At 38.5% G+C, this 23,909-nt stretch overlaps 1 protein-coding gene across 9 annotated transcripts in view; it reads left to right on the forward strand.

Moving 5' to 3' along the window:
• CDK8 (cyclin dependent kinase 8) overlaps positions 1-23,909 on the forward strand; it is a 117,608-nt gene that overhangs the window by 85,945 nt on the left and 7,754 nt on the right. For 6 of the 9 annotated variants that reach the window (XM_042936793.1, XM_042937193.1, XM_042937203.1 and 3 more), the window contains 9 exons: positions 3,160-3,217; positions 5,591-5,722; positions 12,790-12,933; positions 15,345-15,414; positions 16,181-16,253; positions 19,009-19,106; positions 19,732-19,810; positions 19,930-20,088; positions 22,586-23,785. In XM_042936793.1, coding sequence (XP_042792727.1) covers positions 3,160-3,217; positions 5,591-5,722; positions 12,790-12,933; positions 15,345-15,414; positions 16,181-16,253; positions 19,009-19,106; positions 19,732-19,810; positions 19,930-20,088; positions 22,586-22,711 — 939 coding nt within the window. In that variant the 3' untranslated portion in view covers positions 22,712-23,785. Of the gene's footprint in view, positions 1-3,159; positions 3,218-5,590; positions 5,723-12,789; positions 12,934-15,344; positions 15,415-16,180; positions 16,254-19,008; positions 19,107-19,731; positions 19,811-19,929; positions 20,089-22,585; positions 23,786-23,909 lie in introns of those variants that run through there. The other 3 variants (XM_042936874.1, XM_042936952.1, XM_042937281.1) reach the window with 3 other exon arrangements.

The following is a 23,909-nucleotide window of genomic DNA, read 5'->3' on the forward strand; positions in this document are numbered from 1 at the left end:
CTGCCTGTTTTCTCTTGAGACTTCCATTAGATTATATTGATAAAAGAAATTTAGTGTTAGATTTACCTACTGAATCAAAACATCATACCCTGGGGCATATAGAAGGCTACCGTGGAAAATAACATGAGGAGGGACCCGTTGTGTATAGTGTTACTGAAACAACACAACACCATTCTCTTTTGCTTGTGACTATATAGCATGGCCCAACCTGAATTTTAAATTCACTTACAGAGGTAATGTTGGTAATGGCTTTTATCCCCAAGACCTGCTTCAGATCATAAATAGGCAGTGAGTTGCCTAGAAAAGCAATTTGTAACTATTAACTAGAGCTGTGGCCCCAAGCCCCAGTATTAGACCAGACCTTGACAGAGAAGCTGTGTATTCCCCACCCCATGCTGAAACCCAGGTTTGGAACTCGACCAGTCTGATGAGTCGAGAACAGAATGAGGAGCAAGAGAGGGTGTTTGTCCCCCTTTACCTTGTAGCATGCTGACTGATGCCACTCACCCTAGGGCTTCTCAGGTATGGGCCCAGCTGCTGAATGAATAAGAAAAAAAAAAAAAAAGATTTTCCACTACATCTAAAACAAAAGGAGGAGAGAGATGTCCATGTGCTCTGCTCTTGCCAGATATGGAGATTGCATTTTAGGATTGAGCACTGAAGTGTGGTAAAAGTTCATCACAGCAAACCAGTTAAGCAACCTGCATCTCTGGAGAAGGGGGTGGGACTTAGGGTATGGCTGAGGAGCAGGAGCCATGGGTGAAGGAAGGGTCTTTAACGTTTAGTTTAGACGTGACTTTATGGTCTGAATTGTTTACAATCAGAATGTATTCGTGTACTATTTATGTCATTAAGGGGGGGTGTGGGGAGAGAATCAGATTTTGCCAAATAACAAAGGAAAGGTCTTTGGGGACAGAAGTAATGGGATAGCAATGACTTAGTTTTGAAAGGTCTAGTCACAGGACACTGAAAACAGTGTGGGTGGTGGCAGGTGGGACGGGAAAGATTGGTGGGAATGAGCTTGCAGGTGCCTTGCATCCCCTCATAAGGACTTTGGGTCTTATTCACAGGTGGTGAGAGGCTAAAGTAGAAATAGTATTTTAGTAATAAGGCATGGCAAAAGGATTCAAAGACTTTTGAAAGGTTCACCTATACCACTGTCACCAACTCTTTTGGTTCTTCTAGTTCTTACTCATTGTACTTTTTTTAAAACCTCTTTGTAATCACAGTCTATGTATCATTTTGTGTTGTGCTGTTTTCACCCAATCTTGTAAGAATTTTCCGTGTTGCTGTGGAAGATTTTAGGCAAGGGAGTCACATGATCAGCTTCCTCTCTTAGAAAGGTGACCCTGGCCACATTACAGAAGATGGATTTGATGGGGAAAGAATCCTAATGGGGCTAAAGAGTAGGGAATGGGTTCAAGAGATGTTTAGGGAGTTCTGCCCCAGTGGACCATAAGAGAGTTCTAGCACAGGCATGGAAGTTCCCTCCTAAGCCCACATTGGTAGTTGAGAGCAAGCCTCTCCCCTCTGCCAAGTAGAAATGCTGCCTGATCCCTCTTGGAAAGCCCTCCTGGGCCTTCAACACTTTACACTAGTCTCAGAGATCTGACTTCATTTTGAAGTAGGCTAAGCTCTGAAAGTCTCTGCAGAGGGTAACCCAGTGGTGATTGATGAACATGGTGCACAAAAGCAATTTTATTTGTGCTAGGCAGTACTTACAGGTAGCTCCTGGGGAGTATTGTTAGTTCTGTACTTCCTTTTGGTACCTTGCAGGTTATCCCAGGGGGTCAGGTGTGTGTGTGTGTGTGTGTGTGTGTGTGTGTGTGTGTGTGTGAACGATAGAGGTTCCAAAACCTTTTTCTTGAAGGAAACATTATCATCATCATTGTTATTGTTATTATAGTATGCATTAATTGAAAAACTTGATTCACAAAGTTACTTTCAAAATGATATATTAGGAAGGGAGCATTAGTCTTAAGACATGGGGTAGATTCTACTGTTGCCCCAATCTTGTAGATTATACTTACAGGGCAAGTCCTTTAATCTCTCTGGTGCCTAGTTTCTGCACCTTGAAAAATGTGGGGAGTTGTAATTTCTGAAATGTATATGCTACCATTTCAGCAGTTCTTTTCTTTTTGCTGGGGAAAAAATTTTGATCTGTAGTAGTTGATAGAATAATATATTCTATGTTCCATTTTGTCAGTAATAGCATGGAGGCTGTTACCAAATATGGTTAGGCAAGCCTGTGAATTGGTTACTACTGTAAACAGGTTTCATAAAAATCTTTAATTTTAAGGTTCCTTTGATCTATTTGAAGGGCGTTCTGATCTAGTTTCACTTCTGTTTAGCAGACTGGTAGAATTAAAGACCAAGTAGACAGGCTAGCAGGGTGAGAAAGTTTTGGGGGTTGCTCTCCCCCCACAACCCCCTTCCCTTCCTTCTTCCCCTCCTCTTACTTCTTGCTGAGGAGGGGGCGAACCTCACATGTCAATATAGTAGATATCACTCACTCTAACAGATTGTAGATGACAGTTAATTTAGAGACTATAACACTGTTTGAAATTTTACTTCCCTTTAAATTTTAGCTTCTCTTTTTATTTAAACATAAAAACCTCAAAGCCATTGAGGTCATAGAAAATTCCTCTTAACTTTGCTAATTCATGTAGGAAAGACTTTAGTAAATTGATTTCTCTAGAATTTATTTGTTTAAACATAGGTACATACTTTGCCATTTCAAAAGAAAAGAACAGAGATACCAGGTGGCTCCTTCCCTCCTTCCTTTTACTTAGATTGAAGTCATCTTTGAAGATAACATTTTCCCTTAAAGTTGCAGGGCATTTTATATATAAGTTGGCAGGAAGCACAATATTTAAACTTCCTGTCAGATGCTCCACAGTAGTGAAAACAGACTGATAAAAGGGCCAAGAAAAGCCTTCGCTCTACATGCAGAAGAGCACTGCCATATTTGGGCCTTCATGAAGTTTGCATATTGCTTTGCATATATACACAAAGTTTCCTTGGTGACTTCCTGTGTTCGATTTTAATTTTTGAGTAAATGAGGTTTTTTAAAGGTGGATTTATGTTATATTGGCATATTGTCTATTTAAAAGAAACCACTACTGTCTACTGAAAAAAAACACTATTTTGTTTCCACAGAAACCTGCTAATATTTTAGTTATGGGTGAAGGTCCTGAGCGAGGAAGAGTAAAAATTGGTATGTTTTATCTTTGATAAGTCACAGCGTAGCACTCTTTTAAAACTTTTGCAGGCAGCTGTATCACTTCTGATTTTTGCTGTAATAATATGCATATATTCATGTAGTTCAATCTGATCAAAGCCATTTCTAAAGAGTTTACATTAAAAGTGAAAAATGTTTCACACTCTTAAAAGGTGTCAGACAATCCTTAGAGATTGAAGTGTTCTAATTATAAAATAAACCATGGAAGTTTCTTAGAAACCTTTGCGTTCATTAAAAATAGCCTATAGAGGTGAGTGGCTTCTATCCCTGTTAGAAGCCAGCCTCACCTTTAGTCACAAGGGCATACAGCGTGCTAGTAATTATACCATCAGTTCTGTTCACCTGAGCCAGATTAGATCAGAACATATGCCTCTGTTGACCTTGTCTAGATCAGAAATTACAAACTAGGAAAACCGTTAAGGCTGGATAGGTACAGAACCTTAAGTTCAAACTAGCCTGTCTTACTATAGAAGGCCTTTGCCTGATGGGGGAAAAAAAGTAACAAGCATTCTATACCTTGGCGTGTTTTCTAATAGCTCTGTTTTCTTATATATGAAAGCAAAACTTTACCCATTTCTGGTTTGGTACCTATAAAGATAGAACTAAAATTTATTTATTCTAACTGGTTATTTTTTTCATTGTCTTTTCCAAGTTGTGTTTGTTGCATTTATTTAGTCTGTCTTGTGTGTGGGTAGAAGAAATGTTGTAACTAAATTATATTTAAAGGCAGCAGGATTGTGGGAGTATACAAAAAAGTAAATAGTGATTTCCGATTGAAGGTTTAATATAGATCCGAATTATCATCTGATTTGTACCACTTTGCCAACAAAGAAAAACCTAGGTGTTGCTAATCCCTCTTCCCTGTCCTCCCCTATAAAGTCCCCAGATCTCACTTTACGCTTTTAATTAGACTCTTAGAATGGTCTTTTATCGTACAAACCTTGCAAATTTTTTAGTATCACAAACATTTGATGCACCTCAAAGTGCTCCTAGTCATTGACTCCCTTTAAGAGCTAGGCCCTGTCAGTACTTACCATAGAGTCACCAAATGCTATTAAGTCCTTGCTTGTGTTTTAAAAAGCCCAATTTGGTTGCATCAAGTTCAAATGTAAGTTCAAAGCATGCAAAATAGAAAAGATTCAGCCAACTAGTAGTTATAGGCATGGTTTTACTATAAGATTTGGGGAGATCTTATATAACAAATTAAAATCTAGTTTGGAATTATACTTCTATATAATGTGTATGATGTTAGCAAGTTTGGGGGGATACCAGTGACTTAACGCATTTACATTTAAAAAGAAATATCAGTTCTTCTATAAACCAGTATTTAGTAATGTGAGTCATGTTTTTAATTCTTTGCCAAATTTCTGTGTTGTTTTTTTTTAACCTCCATAATTGAGTAGGTTAGACAAGGGCCTACTTCATTAAAAATGTATATTAGGAGAGCAAAACCAAACAAACGGTGGATAAGTCTTGACATTTTTGATAGGTGGTATAAATATTGATTGTTCATTCAACATGTATTTGACAAAAGCTACGTGTACTGACAGTAGATTCTAAAAGACATAGATGAAAAAAGACAGTTTTTGCCTTTAAGATTACAGTGTAGTAGGACAAACAGCCATGCCTGAATAACTACAGTACTTACTAAACTGTGTCAAATGCCACAGCTCCCGTTCTGAGCTAGGAGTTTATGACATTTGTCAAATCATTTAATTTCTTCTTTTGAAAATTTCTTCTTTTTTCCTCTTAAAAAAGGGAGGCGATTGAACTAGATGGCCTTTAAAAAGTCTTTTCCAGCTTAAAAAAGTTACTATGAGTCTTTAAAGTTAAGCTAATAAAATTCAGCCAAAATAAATGGGGGGAAATAGTGGTGTTAACATACTGTATCGTCAACTTCTGATGATCCCAGTGAACAAGGCTTATTGATGCAAATAATGGAAGGCCTTACTGTAACTGATCTGGTGTCTCAATGCTTATTACCAGTACAAAGAATGGACGTGCAGCTTAACAACCCTGTCCCCAGCATTGGTGCGACAGGTGGAAAGAAATCTGCCCAGGGGAGTAGGGTCACCCTTGACCTCTGATAGCAGAGCCTCTCTGTAACCCAGGTGAAGAGCAAATGACAAGAGTTTGCCAAGATTGAAGATCTCAGACTTGGTTTATATTTAGGCTGTTGAAAGGGATGAAACGTTTTTGGTGTCCCCCTCCCCCCCCCCACCCACTCCCCCTGCCCTGCAAATTTAGCACTTTTTTCCTATCTTATGAAATAACAATGGTAAAATTAGAGTAGTCAATTAAATTTGTAAAAATCTATTGACTCAACATTATTATTATCTTTTTTTACAGCTGATATGGGCTTTGCCCGATTATTTAATTCACCTTTGAAGCCTTTAGCAGATCTGGATCCAGTAGTCGTAACATTCTGGTACCGAGCCCCAGAATTACTTCTTGGAGCGAGACATTATACCAAAGCTATTGGTGAGTAGAACTAATTAAAATTCCATGACATTTGAAAAGTGGCTTTGTTGTTGTAAAATATACATATTTCTATATATTAAATCAAATACAGAAAATTATAAAAGTAAGAACAAAAACGGTCCTAAAATTCTTTTACCTAGAAATACCATTATTAGCATTAGGAGGGTATTATTTCAAGCATCTCTCTCCGACAGATAAATAGGTATTTTAAAACTTTTAAAACATATGGGATCATACTATGCATTCTAAGTAAACATGTATTTTAAATTTAATTTTACTTGAAAAGAGAATTAAGCACAGTAAAATTTCTAAACCCTTAAGCTTCAGACAAATGTTTCTTTCAGCAAAAGAAATATTAACTTCTAAAAGATCCCCTTAGAGTTAAGGGGAAAAAATTATGGAAAAAGTGGGAGTTGAAAACATCTTAATTCACTTTTCAATTTTTGACTGTGCTGGTTACCTCCCTACAGTGAACGACTAGGAAATTAGTACTCTTGTACTTCCTCCACACCGAGCTCTCAGTTTATAAGCTATCTTAGAAATGTCATTGTCATCGTTATTATTACTAGCTTGTTGATGTTTATGACATTAATTTTGTTTGCCAGCTGTAATTCCCACCGTTTATTCTCAGGTTGTGTATTATAATGAATTCAGTGCTCAACTACCACAGTCCTTTGACCACCTCTTTTCCATTACTGAGTCTTTATTCCGCCTCATTTTATTTGGCTGAATTTTATCATCGAGTACTTTTCTTATGTGCTTTGCTTTTCTTTTCTCCTTTATTGCGTGTTTTTATTGCTTATTTAACCTGTTCTGCGTTCTCCAGAATGACATTGAGCCTGCTTTTTTTCCTGTCCCTTGGTTAACTCCATCCTGAAGTCATCTATGCTTTGCTGTATTCTGGATTGATTTTAATCCTGGCTTTTCTTTTTTTTTTAATTCCTCTGTGTTGGATGTGTTTCATTCTGGGCTTTATTATTTTGCTATAGCATGTTCTCAAGTAACTTGCTTTGGAAGGGAGGTAAATTTTCTAGTTCTTGTATTTCTGAAAAATGCCTGTGTCCTACTGTATCATGCAGTTTGGCCAGCTTTAAAATTCTAAGTACAAAATAATTTTCCTTCAAAATTTGATGATGCTCCCCCATTGTCTTGTATCATTAGTGTCGCCAGTGAAGTCTCATGCCAGTCTTATTCATTGGTGGATTACTTCGGTGGTTTTTCTTTCTGAAAACAGATAAGAATTCTTATCGTTGTATTTCACAGTAATGTGCTGGCTCCTTGGTGAGCACGTTCATCCTGAAGTTCATAGTGGAAAGTCGGTAGAAAACTCTTACACTAGTCTTCTGATTTCATCCTGTCTACTTTCTTTTTTTTTTTTTTTTTTAACTTTTTTTTAATGTTTATTTATTTTTGAGACAGGAGCGACAGAGCATGAGCAGGGGAGGGGCAGAGACAGAGAGGGAGACGCAGAATCGGAAGCAGGCTCCAGGCTCCGAGCTGTCAGCACAGAGCCTGACGCGGAGCTCGAACTCACAAGCCGTGAGATCATGACCTGGGCTGAAATCAGATGCTCAACCAACTGAGCCACCCAGGCACCCCTCCTTCTGTCTGCCTTCTGTGTTTCTCTTTCCTAAACTGAGTATGGGCAGATATTGGACTCCTGGGGGTAATCCTTTATGCCACTTTTCTTCTGTTTTTCTGCTTTTGTCTTTTTTTTCCTAGAACCCCTTCTTATTCTCTGTTAATTTTTTGTATTATGGAAAGAAGCTTCTTGAATATCTGTGAGGACAGTGCTGTATTCCTGGAATACTTACCTGTGTTTTCTTTATAGGCTCCCTTTTTATTAATTTGCCTTGGTGTCTCCCTTCCACACGTCGTGCTCTTGATCCTTGCCTGTCTCTTCATATTTAAGAGTCACGTTAACAGAAAGGTGCTTGCGAACTTTGTGTACACAGATCATAGGGCTCGTTGATTGGCAGACGTTAGGGTAATCTAGCAGAGAACTTTAACAGGGGGATCCCCAAGTGTCAGCATGCACGAGTCTTTGCCCTGAGACCATTCAGATTCTTTAAGGGAAGAGTCTTTCCACTTTGGGCCCAAGTTTTGTATAGCCCCAGGGCAGCAGAGGGGACTAGGGGAAGGAGAATGAACTGTTTATAGAATACAGACTTTGGAACTGGTGCTGCAAGGACAGACTCTTCACGAAGTTGTACAGGGCAGGCCTGCTTCCCACTCGGCAATAATACTGTGGCCTACGGTCTTCTCTGAGCTGTTCCATCTGCCTTCCAGCTTCCAGAAATGTTCTTATATATCTCTGCCAAGTCAGGTCTTCATATAGCCAGTCTCTTTTTTTTTTGCATTCAGATCTTAGTCAAAACGCTACCTCTTCAGGGAGAGCTGTGATCATACAGTCACCCTGCCTTCCCCATCCCACTTCTAGCTTACTGCCGTGGTAACATTGAACAGTATCTAAAATCCACTAAAGTAGATAGACGTTGCCCAGCTGGTCACCCCGGTAGGCCAGTGCCTACAGGGTACACAGTGAGAACTCGGTACTCTCTGTTGAATAAATGAGCGAATCCTGTCCCCAGTGATTTCCTCCTGTTCAGAAAGGACGTTGCTGCCATTTCAGTGTATATAACTGAGGGAAAAGAAGAAATACTTGTGATTATTTCCCTGTCTTAATCTGAGCCCAACATGTCTTTCTTCAGAAAATCTTTTTTTTTTTTTAATTTAAAAGGTTATTTATTTATTTTGAGAGAGAGCGAGACAGAGCCCATGAGCTATGGAGGGGCAGAAAGACAATCCCAAGCAGGCTAGACGCTCTCCGCGCGGAGCCCAGCGCAGGGCTCAGACTCACGAACCCTGAGATCATCACCTGAGGCAAAAATCAAGACTCAAAAGGACACTTAACTGACTGAGCCACCCAAGTGCCCTCAGAAAATCTTTATGTTCACTAATCTTTGTACCTGCTTTGACATCAATTTCATTTTATAGAAAAATAAAGGTAGATAAAGTTAAGTCAGGGAGATATGGGACTTCTCTGTGCTATCTTTGTGGCTGTTACACAAATCTGAAATGACTCCAAAATAGAATACTTTTTGAAAAGTCAGTTAGAAAGAAGGAAAAGTAAAAGTTATTGAAGCTAGTCCTGTTTTGGGGGTACATATTATTACCTAGGCACATGTTTGGTTATCTTTTTTATACGTGTGTTCTAAGTGCTTAGCATATAAACTAATATGATGCATAGCTATTTTTTCCATCTAGAAATGAATATGTAAGAGCAGGGTTATTTTTGATAAGACATATTAACAGACTATACAAAGAAGTTATTGCCTAATCTTAGCTGTTATCAACTGAAAACTTGAGACTTTGAATTGATTGAAATGAAGTAAAAAATACACCATCACAGAAGCTTGTGTCTCTGACTTAAACTGTGTATTATCTTTTTCTCCAGAAACATTTTATTGTGAACATTGCACTTTGTATAACCTGTTACTATTCACAAGGACAATCTCTAGTCTGGCAATTTTGATGCACGGCTGCTTGTCACAAAGCTAAACTACCAGCCAGTTGTCCAAATGGCTTTATAATTTGGAAAGGAGAAGGCCTTTCTTCATATTTTTCCCCTTTTACTCCCTCTCATCATCAAAATTCATTGGATAGCTGTTAGAGAAACAAGAGAAACCAAAACGTATGCAACTTAATCTGACTCGTAGCCTTAGCTCCGTCACTCGCTGGGGCAGGAGGGCGGTGTATACGCGCTCATGCTCGCCCTTAGCAAAGATTTAGTTCTTTGGCCTCATTTTTTGAAAGTGAGAATTTAGCCTAGATCATCTCCTAGATTCCCGTTTAAATCCAAAAGTTCTGTGACGTTGGATAACACAATTGCTTCTGAGGTAGGGAAGTTGCAGAGGGGACTGACTGGAGTGTAGATGATTGCGACCGAGGTCAGTGCCAGACCCTTTGTGGTGGTGGTCCCCACCCCATGAATACCTGACTTGGCCAAGATCAACCTTGGAAAGCCCTTTTCTTTTATGCAGACATTGACTCAAAAGTGTTACAATATACATATCTTTCAAATTACTTTTTTGAAAGCGAGAAATCATACATAAACCATTTTTAACATAAATTTTTAAAAATAGAATAAGGGAATAAAAAAGGAAACTTCTTCCTCGATTCCAGTCTCTCCACCACATTGGCATTCCTCCTACTACCTGTGTAAGTAGCCTCAGGGTCCATTAAAGTATTCAACAAATTTCACACACCACCCACAGTGAAAGCTACTTATCAAAGAACTTGCCTGGTGTTTTTACTTCCCTGTCAGATCATTGTGGTTTGAGCAGCTGATAGAAGAACCTTTGTAGTTGATGCACAGATTACTTGCTCAGTAGTTCGTTTCAGGGGCATCCTTTACAAGGGTGAAATCTGCTAGCGTAGTTAGTGGATTATGTTACACTGAAGGATATTAAGAAGCAGCAAAAGAGCATAGAGGGAAATGCTGTCCCCACCTGCTGTCGCCAACAGATTTTATCCACTTCTATAGACCTGCAAGCTGAATCATTAAACCAGAGCGAGTAAATAATGGGTCAGTAAACATTGTACTCCCAGCGACAAAGTTTAATTCAGTTTTAAGTATTTTGGGGTTTTGTTTGGTTGACTTTGTAGACCAGGCTGAAAGAGGAGTTTCAGTTTTTAATCATCACTAAAGCAGTCTTAAAATTTTACTGAAGTATGGTACACTCAGATGTTTGTTCTCAAATAACTGAATGCCCACTGATTATGTGGCATTCTGTTAAGTGGGAAATGCGTTATAAGATAAAGAGAAATGAGAATTTACTCTTTAATTAAGGTAGACACTTGCTATTAATACATCTATTGATTAATACATTATTTAACAAGCCCCCCTTCCCTTGGGTCTACATGGCATGCTAATTCCTATCTACTTTGGCTGGTTAGTTCAGTAGCTATACACAAGTATTACACATTTTGAGAAGGAGATGAGATACATAGGTTTTTTACCTTGGAAAGTCTTCTAGAAGAACGTAGGCAGGGAGGTGAACAGGGAGGGACTTTTTCATGAACTTGGCACAACCCAAAAAAAAAAAAAAAATCAGGCAAGATAGGAAGGAGAGACTTATTTTCACAGATTTAGAAATTTATCTGAAATAATAGCCTGCTTGTAGCTAACTTAACTTTCTGATTAATGTCTGGATCAGGATTTTGAAGAAAGGAAGGATGATGAGATTGCTAAAAGGTAAGAGATAATAGAAAAGATACAAAGAGGTATTAGGGTAAGGTTAGGCAGGGCTTAATAAACTATTTCGTCCTACTTTCTGACTTTTTATTTTGGAAGCAATGTAGCTTTAAGGATAGCTACACGACTTACTTGCCTTCATCTTCCTTTACCTAGTTTGTTTTCTTCTTTAGAATTTTTCATAGCTAACCAGAATGAGTTGTCCGGTCTTTTGGGTGCTGTGAGTAGAGTTTTACCCATGCAGACTGACCCATCAACCCCTTTTTGTGATGCTACTTAGTTTGTCTCCCTTCCCTCTGATTAAGATTGTCATAGGTCAAGCTATTTATTTGGCACACATGGAAAGAGAATAATCACAAAATCTTTTTTTCCGTGTACTTTCTGACACTAAAAATAATATAGTTTGGCTTGTGTTTCTTGGTACTTTTCCATATGGTGGTACTGGCTGACTTGGTTCTCTGATATGGGAGAAAACTGATACGCAAACACAGCGTCATTTTTAAAAATCGCTTGTCATCAGTGTGTTGTGTAATCTCTAATAAATAGGCGATTAACTTGTTACTCTGAAATGTACATGTGATAATTTTACATTCAAGATCTATATTCCAGTTTTAGGATTTAGGAATTCTCAGTTAATTTGTAAATTAACATTTTTTCTCATTTTCTATTTATGTGACAGTTATTAACATACCTGATTAATTGCCTTTAATAAAACAGTGATTTTTATTTTTCCCTCTATCCTTATATCTATTTACCATGGTTATAAGATCAGTCAAAAACCACTGATTGAGTGTCTGCTATATACACACTGTTGTACTTACTAGTATGGAGAAGTCAACCTTGTTGGCTTAGGGCTTTCTCAAGAGTGGAAACTAAATAGTTTCAGTTTTAAATTCTAAACTGGCATGTAGCTCTTTCCTCTACTAATAACAGTTCTGTTGAGTAAAAGTTCAGTCTGAATGAAAGTTAGCCTATATCTTAAAGTGAGTGAAAGGAATTTGTTGGGTTAAGGAGGCATACATTTGCCTGGCTTTTATAAGTAATTCCAGTGAGTTTGTACCCTTTGTGCCTCTTGAAGTAGAATTTTGCTCCCTGTTTTCTTGTCTTTATATCAAATTGGAAAATCTGATGCTACTGTAACATAAAGAAATACTTTGAACAAAAAAAGCTGTTCAAGTAGAAATGTGATTTCATTAGAATATTTGAGGTCAGGCACTGTCTTTTTCTTATTGGAATATGACCTTGCTTGCATGAGAGAATAATCATTAGACTTTACAAATTAGCAAGTACATAAACTAGGTGAAGAAAAAATATTTTTACCTCAAAAAATTGTGCTGACTTTTTTTTGGCAAGTATGCCCAATTTCAAAGGCTATTTGGGTTTTCTTGTTTTTGTTTTATTTTTTGTTTAATTTTGTTTGTTTGTGGTTCCTGTGCTCCATATGTAGCTTTGTATGTATTTCATAGATAAGGTAATGTTTGAAGCATTTAAAAATTGCCAAAAATGTAGGTAATAAATTTGATTTGAATTTGGAATGAAGCCACTGGGTGGAATGGAGGTATAATAGGGAATGAAAAATTGGGGTGGATTGGGTGGGAATATATTTACAAACAGTATTCCGTGATATTTTAAATTCTAATTGCTTTAGGAATTACTATGACTTATTAGGAAAACAAGAAACAACCACTCCCCACCACGATAAAAATGCATTTTCTTTTGGAAAGAACCACTTTATTTTCCTCCTTTCTTTTTCTTTTTTCCTTTCCTTTTTTTTTCTTTTCTTTTTTTTTTTTTTCTTTTTGTTTTAAAGATATTTGGGCTATAGGGTGTATATTTGCAGAACTACTAACGTCAGAACCAATATTTCACTGTCGACAAGAGGACATCAAAACTAGTAATCCTTATCACCATGACCAGCTGGACAGAATATTCAATGTAATGGGATTTCCTGCAGGTACACATTATGTTTTTGTTTTTGTTTTTAAATCACTGTTGTTTAAACTTAGATATCTTCATTGGAAAGGTGTGTATCTTAAGCTGATGAAGCCACTCTTACTCAGTTCTTTATATTTGTGACTTGCATTAATCAAAGATCCTTAGAAATAGCAAAATTTAGAGTTCACATATTAGCGTAAAGATATTTGTGGGTTTTCTGAATTCGAGGAGTATATTTTTGTTTCATTTTATTTTGTTTTGTTTTGTTGTTTAATATTTGAAATGATAACATGTTTGCGATATCTGTATTAAAAGGTGCCTTTAGTTCTTACCAGGGGAAACTATAAATAAAATTCAGTAGTATGTATTTTGGTCCGGCAGTACGTATAATAATGCCATTACTTGGGATTTGAGTGTAAATTTTGAACATTATTTACATTCAGGGCACTGTACAGAATCACATTATGTTGAATAATCTGAAACATAGAATATTTTTGCTCTATCACCCTGGCTGGTAAGAACATTCTTTTAAGTGTTCTATTAGAACAGCAACCTTGCGTGCACTGATTAGCGGCAGGGAGAAAGTTGTTAAGGTGTCTCATCACAGGCGTTAGACCTCACCAGCTGTGTCTCCATCCCTTGTTATACCACAGAATGGTAGTTCATCAGTCACCAAAAACTGCCCAGAAGTCTAGAATAATGGATATTTGCTTAAAACACATACATAATATTGGCTAGTGAGGTACTTCTTAGAAATGGTTTCTCATTAGGAAGTTTTCTCAGGTCAGGGTAACTCAAGACTAATGCAGAAATACCTGGGAGTTATAATTTCTCATTCCCTTGTTGGAGTGTTAACACAAATACTACCTTTCTGCAGAATTGGTCAACAGTTCAGTGAAGACTGCTTTTTTGTGATGGGAATTGTATTTATTCACTAAATATTTGAGTACCTGCCATGTGGAGGCACGGAGTTATGCATAAAATCTTGTTGATAGAACGGGCATGATTCTTGCCTTCTGGGAGTTTATATTGTGGTACTCTAAGTAGAATGTTTAAATAATAGCTATGGATGGAGTAGGTGGAGGAGAATGGTCTTTTCTTCCCACTTTGGGATGTGTCCACCATCTCTAAGGCCCGAGGCAAAAGAATATGGCTTACAAGGACGTGAAAGTGGGGGTGGCTTCTGTAGGAGATGATTCTTAACGTGTAGTTCAATAGTTACGGTAGGCTCAGCTTATAAGAAATTTGAAAAGTAGGCAGCAGGGTTTAGATTTAATGTGCAAGAGAATCCATGATAAGTTCTTGAAAACTAGTGATGTGGTTTATGTTCCATTTTAGAGAGATTAGCATGTGATGGTCGGTAAAAGTCAGTTAAAGAGAGGGAACCGAAGCCTTGCAAGCCAGCTCTTTGCCTGTATCACGGTACTCCAGGTGTAAGTGATTAAAAAAAAAAAAAAAAAGGATGGGAAGTAAAGGACAAAAATGGAATTGTTTATAGGAAGTGTGTAATTGAGGGAAAAGTAAAAGATTATCAAGATTTCTAGCTTGAGAAATTGACAAAATAGAGAAATCAGAGCAAGGAAATAAGGAGAAAATTCCATGTAGGAGTTTAAAGTGTGTAGGTAGTAGCTGTTTGTGTAAGTGGAAGGAAACCTCTGAAGGCCACTTAAAAAATAACGGTAGCTATTAAGCTCCCTGTTGTACTACCTGTTGTCGTACGGCACGTGGTAGTCTCTCAGTAAAAGTCCAAGGCCAGCAGAACTAACTGAAACCTTTTCCACCTAATGTACCTAGTAGCTGGGGTTGTTTCTGTTACTGTTATTGAAACTAGCCAAGCCATCAGCTGACTTTTTTGCATACTAGTTATATCCTACCCTGTTCTATTTCAGACAATTGTTGTCGCTTACATTGGTTGCTGACGTAAAGCAGTGTATTTAATAAAGTGAAAGTAAGGAGGGTCATATTTTTTTTTTAAAGTGCATCTTATAGCTATGGAGGGAAAAGATACTACATTTGCCATTGAAGAGATTGGTTGCTGATTTAACCAAGGTATTGAGTGGAAAAGGGGAAAAAGTAGTTTTACAAACAGAAATAGAATGATTTAATAATAGAAATATTTATTAATAGCTTATTCCCCTCTACTTATAGAAATTGAGGTAAAAAAGAAATTGAGGTAACTGATAGTAAATTCTATGGAAAGTAGGCACTAAAAAGATAAACTCAAAAAGATAGAGATCTAATGCTATGCAAGGGATGAGAATTGTATTTACAGGTCAAGATTAGATGTTTCTATAGCTAGTCAATTATTTGAGATCTGTGCTTTCATGGAAGGTCAAAGTGTATGGCGTGTAATAAAAATTGAGGTAACTTGTTAAAATTCTTGAGAACAGGAACCTAGACAACATAAAATGTTATCAATGTATTCCACAGATAAAGATTGGGAAGATATAAAAAAGATGCCCGAACATTCAACATTAATGAAAGATTTCAGAAGAAATACGTAAGTTGGAAAGAAAGTAGACCCTTTTTTGATTTCTGCTTTCCCACAATACTTAGGTATAAGATCGAATACTCGACAGAATACGGAACACAAGGTTATCCTAACAAACAATTTTACTTATTTACTTAATAAATATTTTACATTGTGGCATTCTTTATTGCTCAAGATGTTTACATGATATAAAGAAGATAAACAGCTAATTTTAGTAGCTGATTTGGGTAGGAAAAAACCCTTTCGGTACCTATTACTTTCTGGAAGCGGCATCAGTGAAAGTATCATTAGCTGAAGCAGTAAGAGACTGAAATACCCAGCCTTGCTAGCACTGACTTGCCTCCCCACCTGGGTTGTGTAGTCATTTTACGTAGGCTTTAGCAGAGAAGAAGGAATATTTCATTTATCTGCAATGCAAGATCAGAGAATTGGGAGAGAGGACAGTTTATAGGCCTGTGACAAATGTAAAAAAAATTTTCTTTATATTAAAAGATTGAATTAAACGTTTGACCTGTAGTTATTGAGATAAGAGTCATATAAAAAATGCTATTCAGTATATATTATTTATGAAATTATTTTGTGTTTACTCAGTGGTATCCATTCGTAAGTGACTAGTGTGCATGAATGAAACATGAAATTGATCTAATGCTATGCCAATAACGCCATTTTTTATACATATTCTGTACCGGTTGTTATTAAAATGTTTGGAAAAGCCTCAGCCGATGTAAAATTAACCTCAAAATCTAATAGGTATTTCATAGTATTTCTCTTTCAGGTATACCAACTGCAGCCTTATCAAGTACATGGAAAAACATAAAGTTAAACCAGATAGTAAAGCATTCCACTTGGTAAGCTTTAGAGAACAATAATAATTTTTTTTTCCCCTTGATTAGCCCAACCAGAGGTTTTTGGGGGTCACTTTATATGGTTACTTAGCACTCTTAGAGTACTTTATTTTTATTTTTTTATTTATTTATTTTTAGAGTACTTTAATGGTAAATGCAGACATCTGGTTGGTGCATATTAGTAAAGGCATGAAAATATTTGTTTTTGCAAACCCATAACATGGTTTAACAGACTAATGTTCAGTTATATTAGATTTTCTAAAGGTTGTCTTTGTACCAAGGCTGTCGAGAACGTTTTTAAAGTTACATTTATTGGTTTTCATCAGTTATTTAAAAGTTCCAAATATTTCGAAGAATCTGAAAGAAAAACCATCCCACTGCTCAGAAATAATTTTTACAGGTTATTTTGTATTTCAAATCTTTGAAAGATTGTTTATAAAATTTTTAACTCCCAAGATACTCTTACAGACTGGGGTATTAGAAGTCCTTCAGTGATGGTGTGCACTAGTTGCATTTTCTGGAAGAATATGAGAGTTGCATGATTTATTACTGTATAATGGAAAAATAATTTGACCTAGAAACTGAAAGAATCCATGCGCTATCATAATTTATGAGATTATATTCAACTATTGCCAATTTAAATTTGTTTACAATTTAATTTCCACTTTTACATCATTACAATTAAAAGTGATTTTCAGCTTTATGTTTTTAAGAAAGTTATATAACATACTTGGAAATTTGGGGGAGCAGGCTGTATTATATTTGGCTTAAAATTCTTTTAATCCTTTATTCCCGGTATTTTTAAATGAGTTCATTAAGTGGGATTTTTTTTTTTTTTTTTGCCTTGAAAAGATTATATTTTCCTTTATTACAGTACCAGGCCACTTGCAAACATGTCTTCTATTTCTGCTTTTTCTTCTCTGTCTACTGCTTCTGCTCCTACACCTTCTACTTATTTTTATATCATGTCCTATATCCTATATTTCATATCTTATTAGCAACTTAAAAAGCAGTACTTAACCTATCTTATTAGCACACAATATATTATTATCCAAATAATGGTTTCTTATAACGTACTTGAAATAGGACCCAAATAGGAAGGTAAGTTAGATCCTTCAACATACGGATTATTTATTCTAGCAAAATCATGGTAATAGTGGTAGACTGACAGTCACAGTTTGCCCTTCCTTCCCTCCAGTTTGCGGCTCTTTGATATGGTCTGGAGTGGCTCTCACAACCATCACCACTGACATCCCAGAGAGAGACTTCCCTTGCAGCTTATTTGCTCATTTTTGCTGGGGTGACCTACCTTGTGTGGGCCCATCTGAAAACTCGGACATAACTCCGTTAAAACTGTTGACTATTTTAAATGGCAAATCCGTGCTTTTCCTTTCAACTCTAAAAATGAAGCTGCACTTCCACTGAAATCTCATCAAAATTAAATTTAAATCTCGCCATCCCGGCATTTCTTCTGTATTTCTGAATATTTTATGTCCTTCTGTCCTCTGTGCCCTCTCCCATCAAGTCTCAGCACGTCTGTTGGTTTTCAAGAGTGGTCCTAGTCCACCGCACCAGAGTCATTTGGCAACTTGGTGGAAAGGCAGCTCTTCGGACCCCTGCCCAGACATCCCAGTCATAGCTCTGGGAGCGGGGCCAGCGGTCTGCTTTCGGAAGTGCGCGAGCGGTGATTCCGATGTACTCTGACGTCTGAAAACCACCGCATTAGATCAAAGAGGAGAAGCTGAGAGACCACTATTTAGATACGCTCTTAAATCACATGTTAAAGTCAAACATTCTAAAATAAATAAAAAATAAAATAAAATATGTTAGTTCGTAAAGTCTTCGGTCAACTGTGTTTTAACCAAAAAATACTGAATTTTCACGTGAGTGCGACATTTCTCTAGGTAGCAGGGTAACAATAACAATAATAATAGCAGCTAACACTTACTGTCTTTGTGCCAGGTACCATTATGTTTGCTTTCCATACATTAACTCATTTAATCCTGAAAACAAACCTTTGGTAGTAGGCACGATTGTTAATCTCCCTTTGACAGATGGGATTACAAAGAGAGTAAGCACCTTGTCCAGAGTCACTCGGCTCATAATTGTCAAGTCAGGACTTGACCCAAGCAGTAACCTTGGAGGCTCCCATTCATAACCCCTCTGTACTTTACAAGTTCTGTATCAAGCATCATATTTATTTAGACTAGGATAGCACTGGCCAGGAGAGCTTTCTCTGATGATCTGTGCTATCCCATAGGGTAACTTCTACCCACATGTGTCTCTTGAGCTCTAGAAATGTACCTGATATGACTGAGAAATTGTTTTGTTTTGTTTTGTTTTGTTAGTTTAATTTGGTTTTAGTTAATTTGGATTTAAATCTAAATAGCCACACATGGCTAGTTTATTATTTGTGTTATAATAATGTTTCCCCTTAATAGAAAAAGAATAGAAAAGACAAGAATTTAGTTCTGTCCTAAATCGGGCAAAGCAGTTTAGATAATGTGGATCATTGGTTTGGAGGAAGGCATACGTTTAGTTACTTCTGAAAGGAGAACCAAGTAAGATCATGATTATTAGAATGACTAAATGTGAATTACTACATTAAATAGAAAATAAGTTTTCCTGTTGTTAATTTGGGGGAATAAATACCTTCAAATGGGGGCATTTTCATCAAAAAACATACACTTCGCACACGTGTCCGAGGAGATGACTACGGGAAGTAACGCAGTAACGTTTTTATGACTTACGGTTTCAGCTTCAGAAGTTGCTTACCATGGACCCAATTAAGCGAATTACCTCAGAACAGGCTATGCAGGATCCCTACTTCTTAGAAGATCCGCTTCCTACATCAGAGTAAGTGACCCATGTGTTAATTCACCAGCACCGTGGAGTTTTTCGGAGCGTGCTTTATTTTAGCTACCAACTCCAAGTTGCCACTCCTGTGACGGGAGGACCTGAGGAAATCCCCACAATAAGCCAGAAATGAGCTCTGATGACCGAGGTGTCATTTGGGCGTCTCTGGCCGTGTCTCGCTTTGCGAGACGTTGCCGGCTCTAGTTTCAGGCGCACCCCCGTTACTTGGTGGCGGGTCGCGTGTGGGTGCTGCCACTCCCTCAGACTCCCCGAGGCCGCTCACCGCTTGCACTCGCACTCTGTGTTCCCAGCTGCGGATCTCGTTCCCTAAGAGCAGTGACGTTGCAGCTGGCCTCTACATTTCGGGTATAGTAATCAAGAGTAAGCCTGGGCCAGAAGGAAGTTGAGTCATATTCGATGATCGATTATTTTTATACAGTTCTGAAAAGCCCTCCCACGGCCTGCTGTAATGTCACGGGTTAGAAGAGTCATCTCTTCACAGCTGCAGGAAGGGTGCTGGTTTTACAAATATGGAGGCAAAGTCTACCTTAAAAGATTAAAATGAAGGATCTGAAATATCGATTATTAGCATACTGGAAATCATTTCTCTTTTTTTTGTGATCAGCGTTTTTGCCGGTTGTCAGATCCCTTACCCCAAACGAGAATTTTTGACAGAAGAAGAACCTGATGACAAAGGAGACAAAGTAAGTATTAAAGTATATTTCCTGCCTCTCGTTGTGGCCAGTGCGACCGTGAAGATAATTTTGCTTGTATTTGGTTCTCCTTCTGAGTTGAACTTTATTTTTCTGTTTAACCAATTGAGAAGAACCAGCAGCAGCAGCAGGGCAATAACCATACTAATGGAACTGGTCACCCAGGGAATCAAGACAGCAGTCACACACAGGGACCCCCGTTGAAAAAAGTGAGAGTTGTCCCTCCGACCACTACCTCAGGTGGACTAATCATGACCTCAGACTATCAGGTATTTCTAGTGTGTTTTGTTTTGGCTTGCCATATCCATACTTGTATATGGGTTTGTGACCTTTGGGAAATGCAATATAATTAAGAAAAATGCTGACTTTTACGTACCTGGGGAAATGACACTGACACGAGTGTCACTGGCATGGAGAAATACTGACTGATTCAGTAGAGGGAGCTGGCTTTTGAACCAGACAGGCCTAGAATGATCGAACTTAAACTACGCCATTTATCAACTCTGTGACCTTGGACAGACAATGGGACATTTCCCGGCTTTAGTTTTTCATCTGTAAAATGAGAGTAGCCAAGTCTAACTGGTAGCTGTCGTAAGAGTAGACGTGATAAATCCTAGCGCCTTAACTTGCAGCAGCAGCTCAGGCAGCCCTGTCTGTTGTTTTGAGACAGCCGTATACCGGTAACGATTAGGCACACAGGCTTTCAAATCCCAGCCCAGCCACTGACTTTGGGTGACCTTGAGTAAGTCATTCAGATGTTCCCAGTTTTCTCATTTGCAGAAATGGACAGTGGCAAGTGGCAAGTCGTAACAACGATTTAACGAAAGAACGTATGCTGAGGCACGGTGGCGGGCCTGCCTTGAGTCCGTAACGGATGTCACCACTCTTACCGTCGTCATCATCATTCCTGCCGTCAAAAGTCGTAGTAGCATTCATAGCACCCAAGTTTATTTATTTATTTTGAGAGAGAGAACGTGAGCTGGGGAGAGGCAGAGAGAGAGAGGGAAAGAGAGAGAGTCCCAGGCAGGCTCCGAGCATTCGGCACAGAGCCCGACTCGGGGCTTGAACTCAGGAACCTGAGCCGAAATGAAGAGTCAGACGCTTCACCACTGAGCCTCACAGGCGCCCCCTTAGTAAGCGCCTCTTAAGTGGTGGTGGTGATGCTGGTGGTGACTGTAATGGTAAGAGCTTGTTGGGTGCTTACTCTGCTAGCTTTTATACTAAGCATGAAACCTACATTATTTCATCATTATCTCAGAAAACTGATGCTCAGAGAGGTTCCATAGCTTTCACGTGTTCCCCTGCCGAGCCGGGGGCAGACCCAGGACACAGACTCAGATCTGACTGCCAAGGCTGCCTGCTTGTGGATCCTGTTGAGTGACATTGTCAGTTCCTTTGCAGAAAGACCTGCTTTGAAAATCGTATTCCACCTCCTTGCTCATTCTGATCATATTGCCAACTCAGCCGGGTTTCAGGGTGGAGAGGACACTGAAAGCTTGACCAGTTAGAGTTACTTACCTACCAAAAGAGAAAAGGAGATCTTACTGAACTGGTGAGCTTCCCAGAGCTGCCACTACGGTTCAGGAATAAGATCTTCGCTCTTCGCTTGGTTGAGGAGGGGGCCAGTCCACCGAACCATGGAAATTCTTGAGACTCTGCCGGGGTAGCAGCTCTCTTCCAGGAACAAAACAGGGACGTCACGGGCAGACATCTCTGAGGGTTGATGTTTGTTCAGACATCTCTCTCTCCCTATCTGGATGGAAAGAGTGCATCCTTCTTGGCCCGAGAGTGTGTTTGCACACTAAGGCATCCTTAGAATGAAGCGGAGCAGTGCTTGGACCTTTGCTACTGAAACCAAGAAAATGCTGCTGTACTTCTTTGTTTCTTGGTGTTCTCGTTGTGGTTGGTTTTTGTAGTGACTTCGATTTCACGTGTCCCCTCTTTTAAAATTCTATTTTGCTAGGGTTGGCAGAATTTCGGATTGTATGATTTATTAAGTACGCTCTGAAAGACGAAAGTAGTAAATTACAGTTAATCAGTTATCACATTTGTCTTGGGAGCTAATAATACGAGAGAGAGAGGTGCAGGAATGGGAATAATAGTATAACAGGTCAAAGTCAGAGGTCTCTAAACTCTATCACTGTTCTTTCCCTTTGTGCTCTTTTTAGAATTGAGAATACCATTCTTGTTACGTTTCTATAATTACGAACTTGTGTATATACCTTGTAGCAGAAGATAAGATTCATTAAAGGGCATAAAAATATTAAATGCCAAAGAGAATTACTCCGTGGTACCTTTTCTTGCCCTGTTCATTGTTTTTCTATTTTTCAGTCACAAGCATGTTGAGAGGTTTCTACCGAAGAAACTAGCATGTAAATTAGCTTTGAATTTCTTAGTGTGTCCATCACTAAGTTCATTTATAAACAACTCGAGCAAATTAATGATTACTTATCAAGTAGGTACAAAACGGCTTAAAGAGGGAGGTTACTGCTCTAGAGAAACAACGAACTGCACAGCATTGTAATGAGACTCAGCCTGATATTGTTTGCTGGCGATACTCTGACCTCCACGAAGAAAAGCTGATATTAAAAGATTGGGGGTTTTCATCATGTTCCGTCTAGAGCTAGTATATGGCACAAGACTTTGAAATTCTTACTGCCTTGAAATCAGTGACATTTTAAACACGCGTAAGCCTTGCTGGCTCGGGATGGAGCCGGCTCTTAGAGACGTCTGACTCACATGTCTCCCTCGTTCTCCGTTTTCCAGCGTTCCAATCCACATGCTGCCTATCCCAACCCTGGACCAAGCACATCGCAGCCACAGAGCAGCATGGGATACTCAGCTACCTCCCAGCAGCCTCCACAGTACTCACACCAGACACACCGGTACTGAGCTGCGCTGGAATGTTGTCCGTGCACCGTCGCTAGCGCTGCGGGACTGACGGTGCCGCTCCCTGCGGGAACCCGGCATGGGCCACGGGAGTGTACTGTGCGCTCACATCCTCAGACTGTCCAGTAGCCAAGTTCCACCACTTTTCACAGACCGGGGTAGTGGCTTCCAGGTTGTACCTGTTTCGGAGTTAGACTTGAAAGAAAGTGCTAGCACAGTTTGTGTTGTGGATTTGCTACTTCCATAGTTTACTTGACATGGTTCAGACTGACCAATGCATTGTTTTCAGTGACAGTCTGTAGCAGTTGAAGCTGTGAAATGTGCTAGGGCGAGCATTTGTCGTTGTATGTGGTGAGTTCTTTCAGTGTAACAGCGTTCTCTGACCAATAGTACACACGCACACGAGTTTAACTGGTACTTGAAACATACGGCGTATGTCAACTCAACAAAATCACCAAGACGCAAAGTGAGATTATTTTGGTACACCTTTCATTTTAGTGTCTTACCAGTGGGTTGATTCATTTTTCTACATTGATCAGTGTTTTTTGACCAAGGCTATTGCTTGGGGTTTTTTTGAAAGTACAGAAGCCACATAGTTTTTCCAGAAAGGTTTCAAAACTCCCAAAGATTAATTTCCAACTTATAAGTTCGTTTTTCTTTTCAATCTATGACTTGACTGGTATTAAAGCTGCTATTTGATAGTAATTAAATATGTTGTCATTGATATAAACCTGTTTGGTTCAGCAAACAAACTGAAATGATTGTCATAGACAGTGTTTTATTTTTCCTGTTGGTGTTGCTGATTAGTGAGCATGCTTTAAGATGAAAAAAGCATGAATGATAACTTCCTCTGAAAGGTGCGGCATCCGATTCAGATATTCTGTCCCGATTTTAAAGCTGGTTGGTGTAGTGCTATTAAACTTTTGTTCAGTTAATTTTCCTTTTTAAAACTCGTTCGCACGTTGTTTAGGGTGCCCTTACTTCAGCAAAGGAGAAGGAGTAGGAGAGCCTTAGGATTTTTGAGGAAAAAAAAAAAAACCTATAACATACAATGTACTGTATCAAACTATTTTACATGAATGACACAAGTATTCTGAATTAAAAAAAAATTGAACATTGTTAAAAACAAGGTGTTATGTAATAAATTTATTTTTCATAAATCAAAATATGGAGTCAGCTGTATTTTTATATACACACAGGT

The sequence above is a fragment of the Panthera leo genome, chromosome A1 (genome assembly GCF_018350215.1).
Source record: "Panthera leo isolate Ple1 chromosome A1, P.leo_Ple1_pat1.1, whole genome shotgun sequence".
NCBI lineage: Eukaryota > Metazoa > Chordata > Mammalia > Carnivora > Felidae > Panthera > Panthera leo.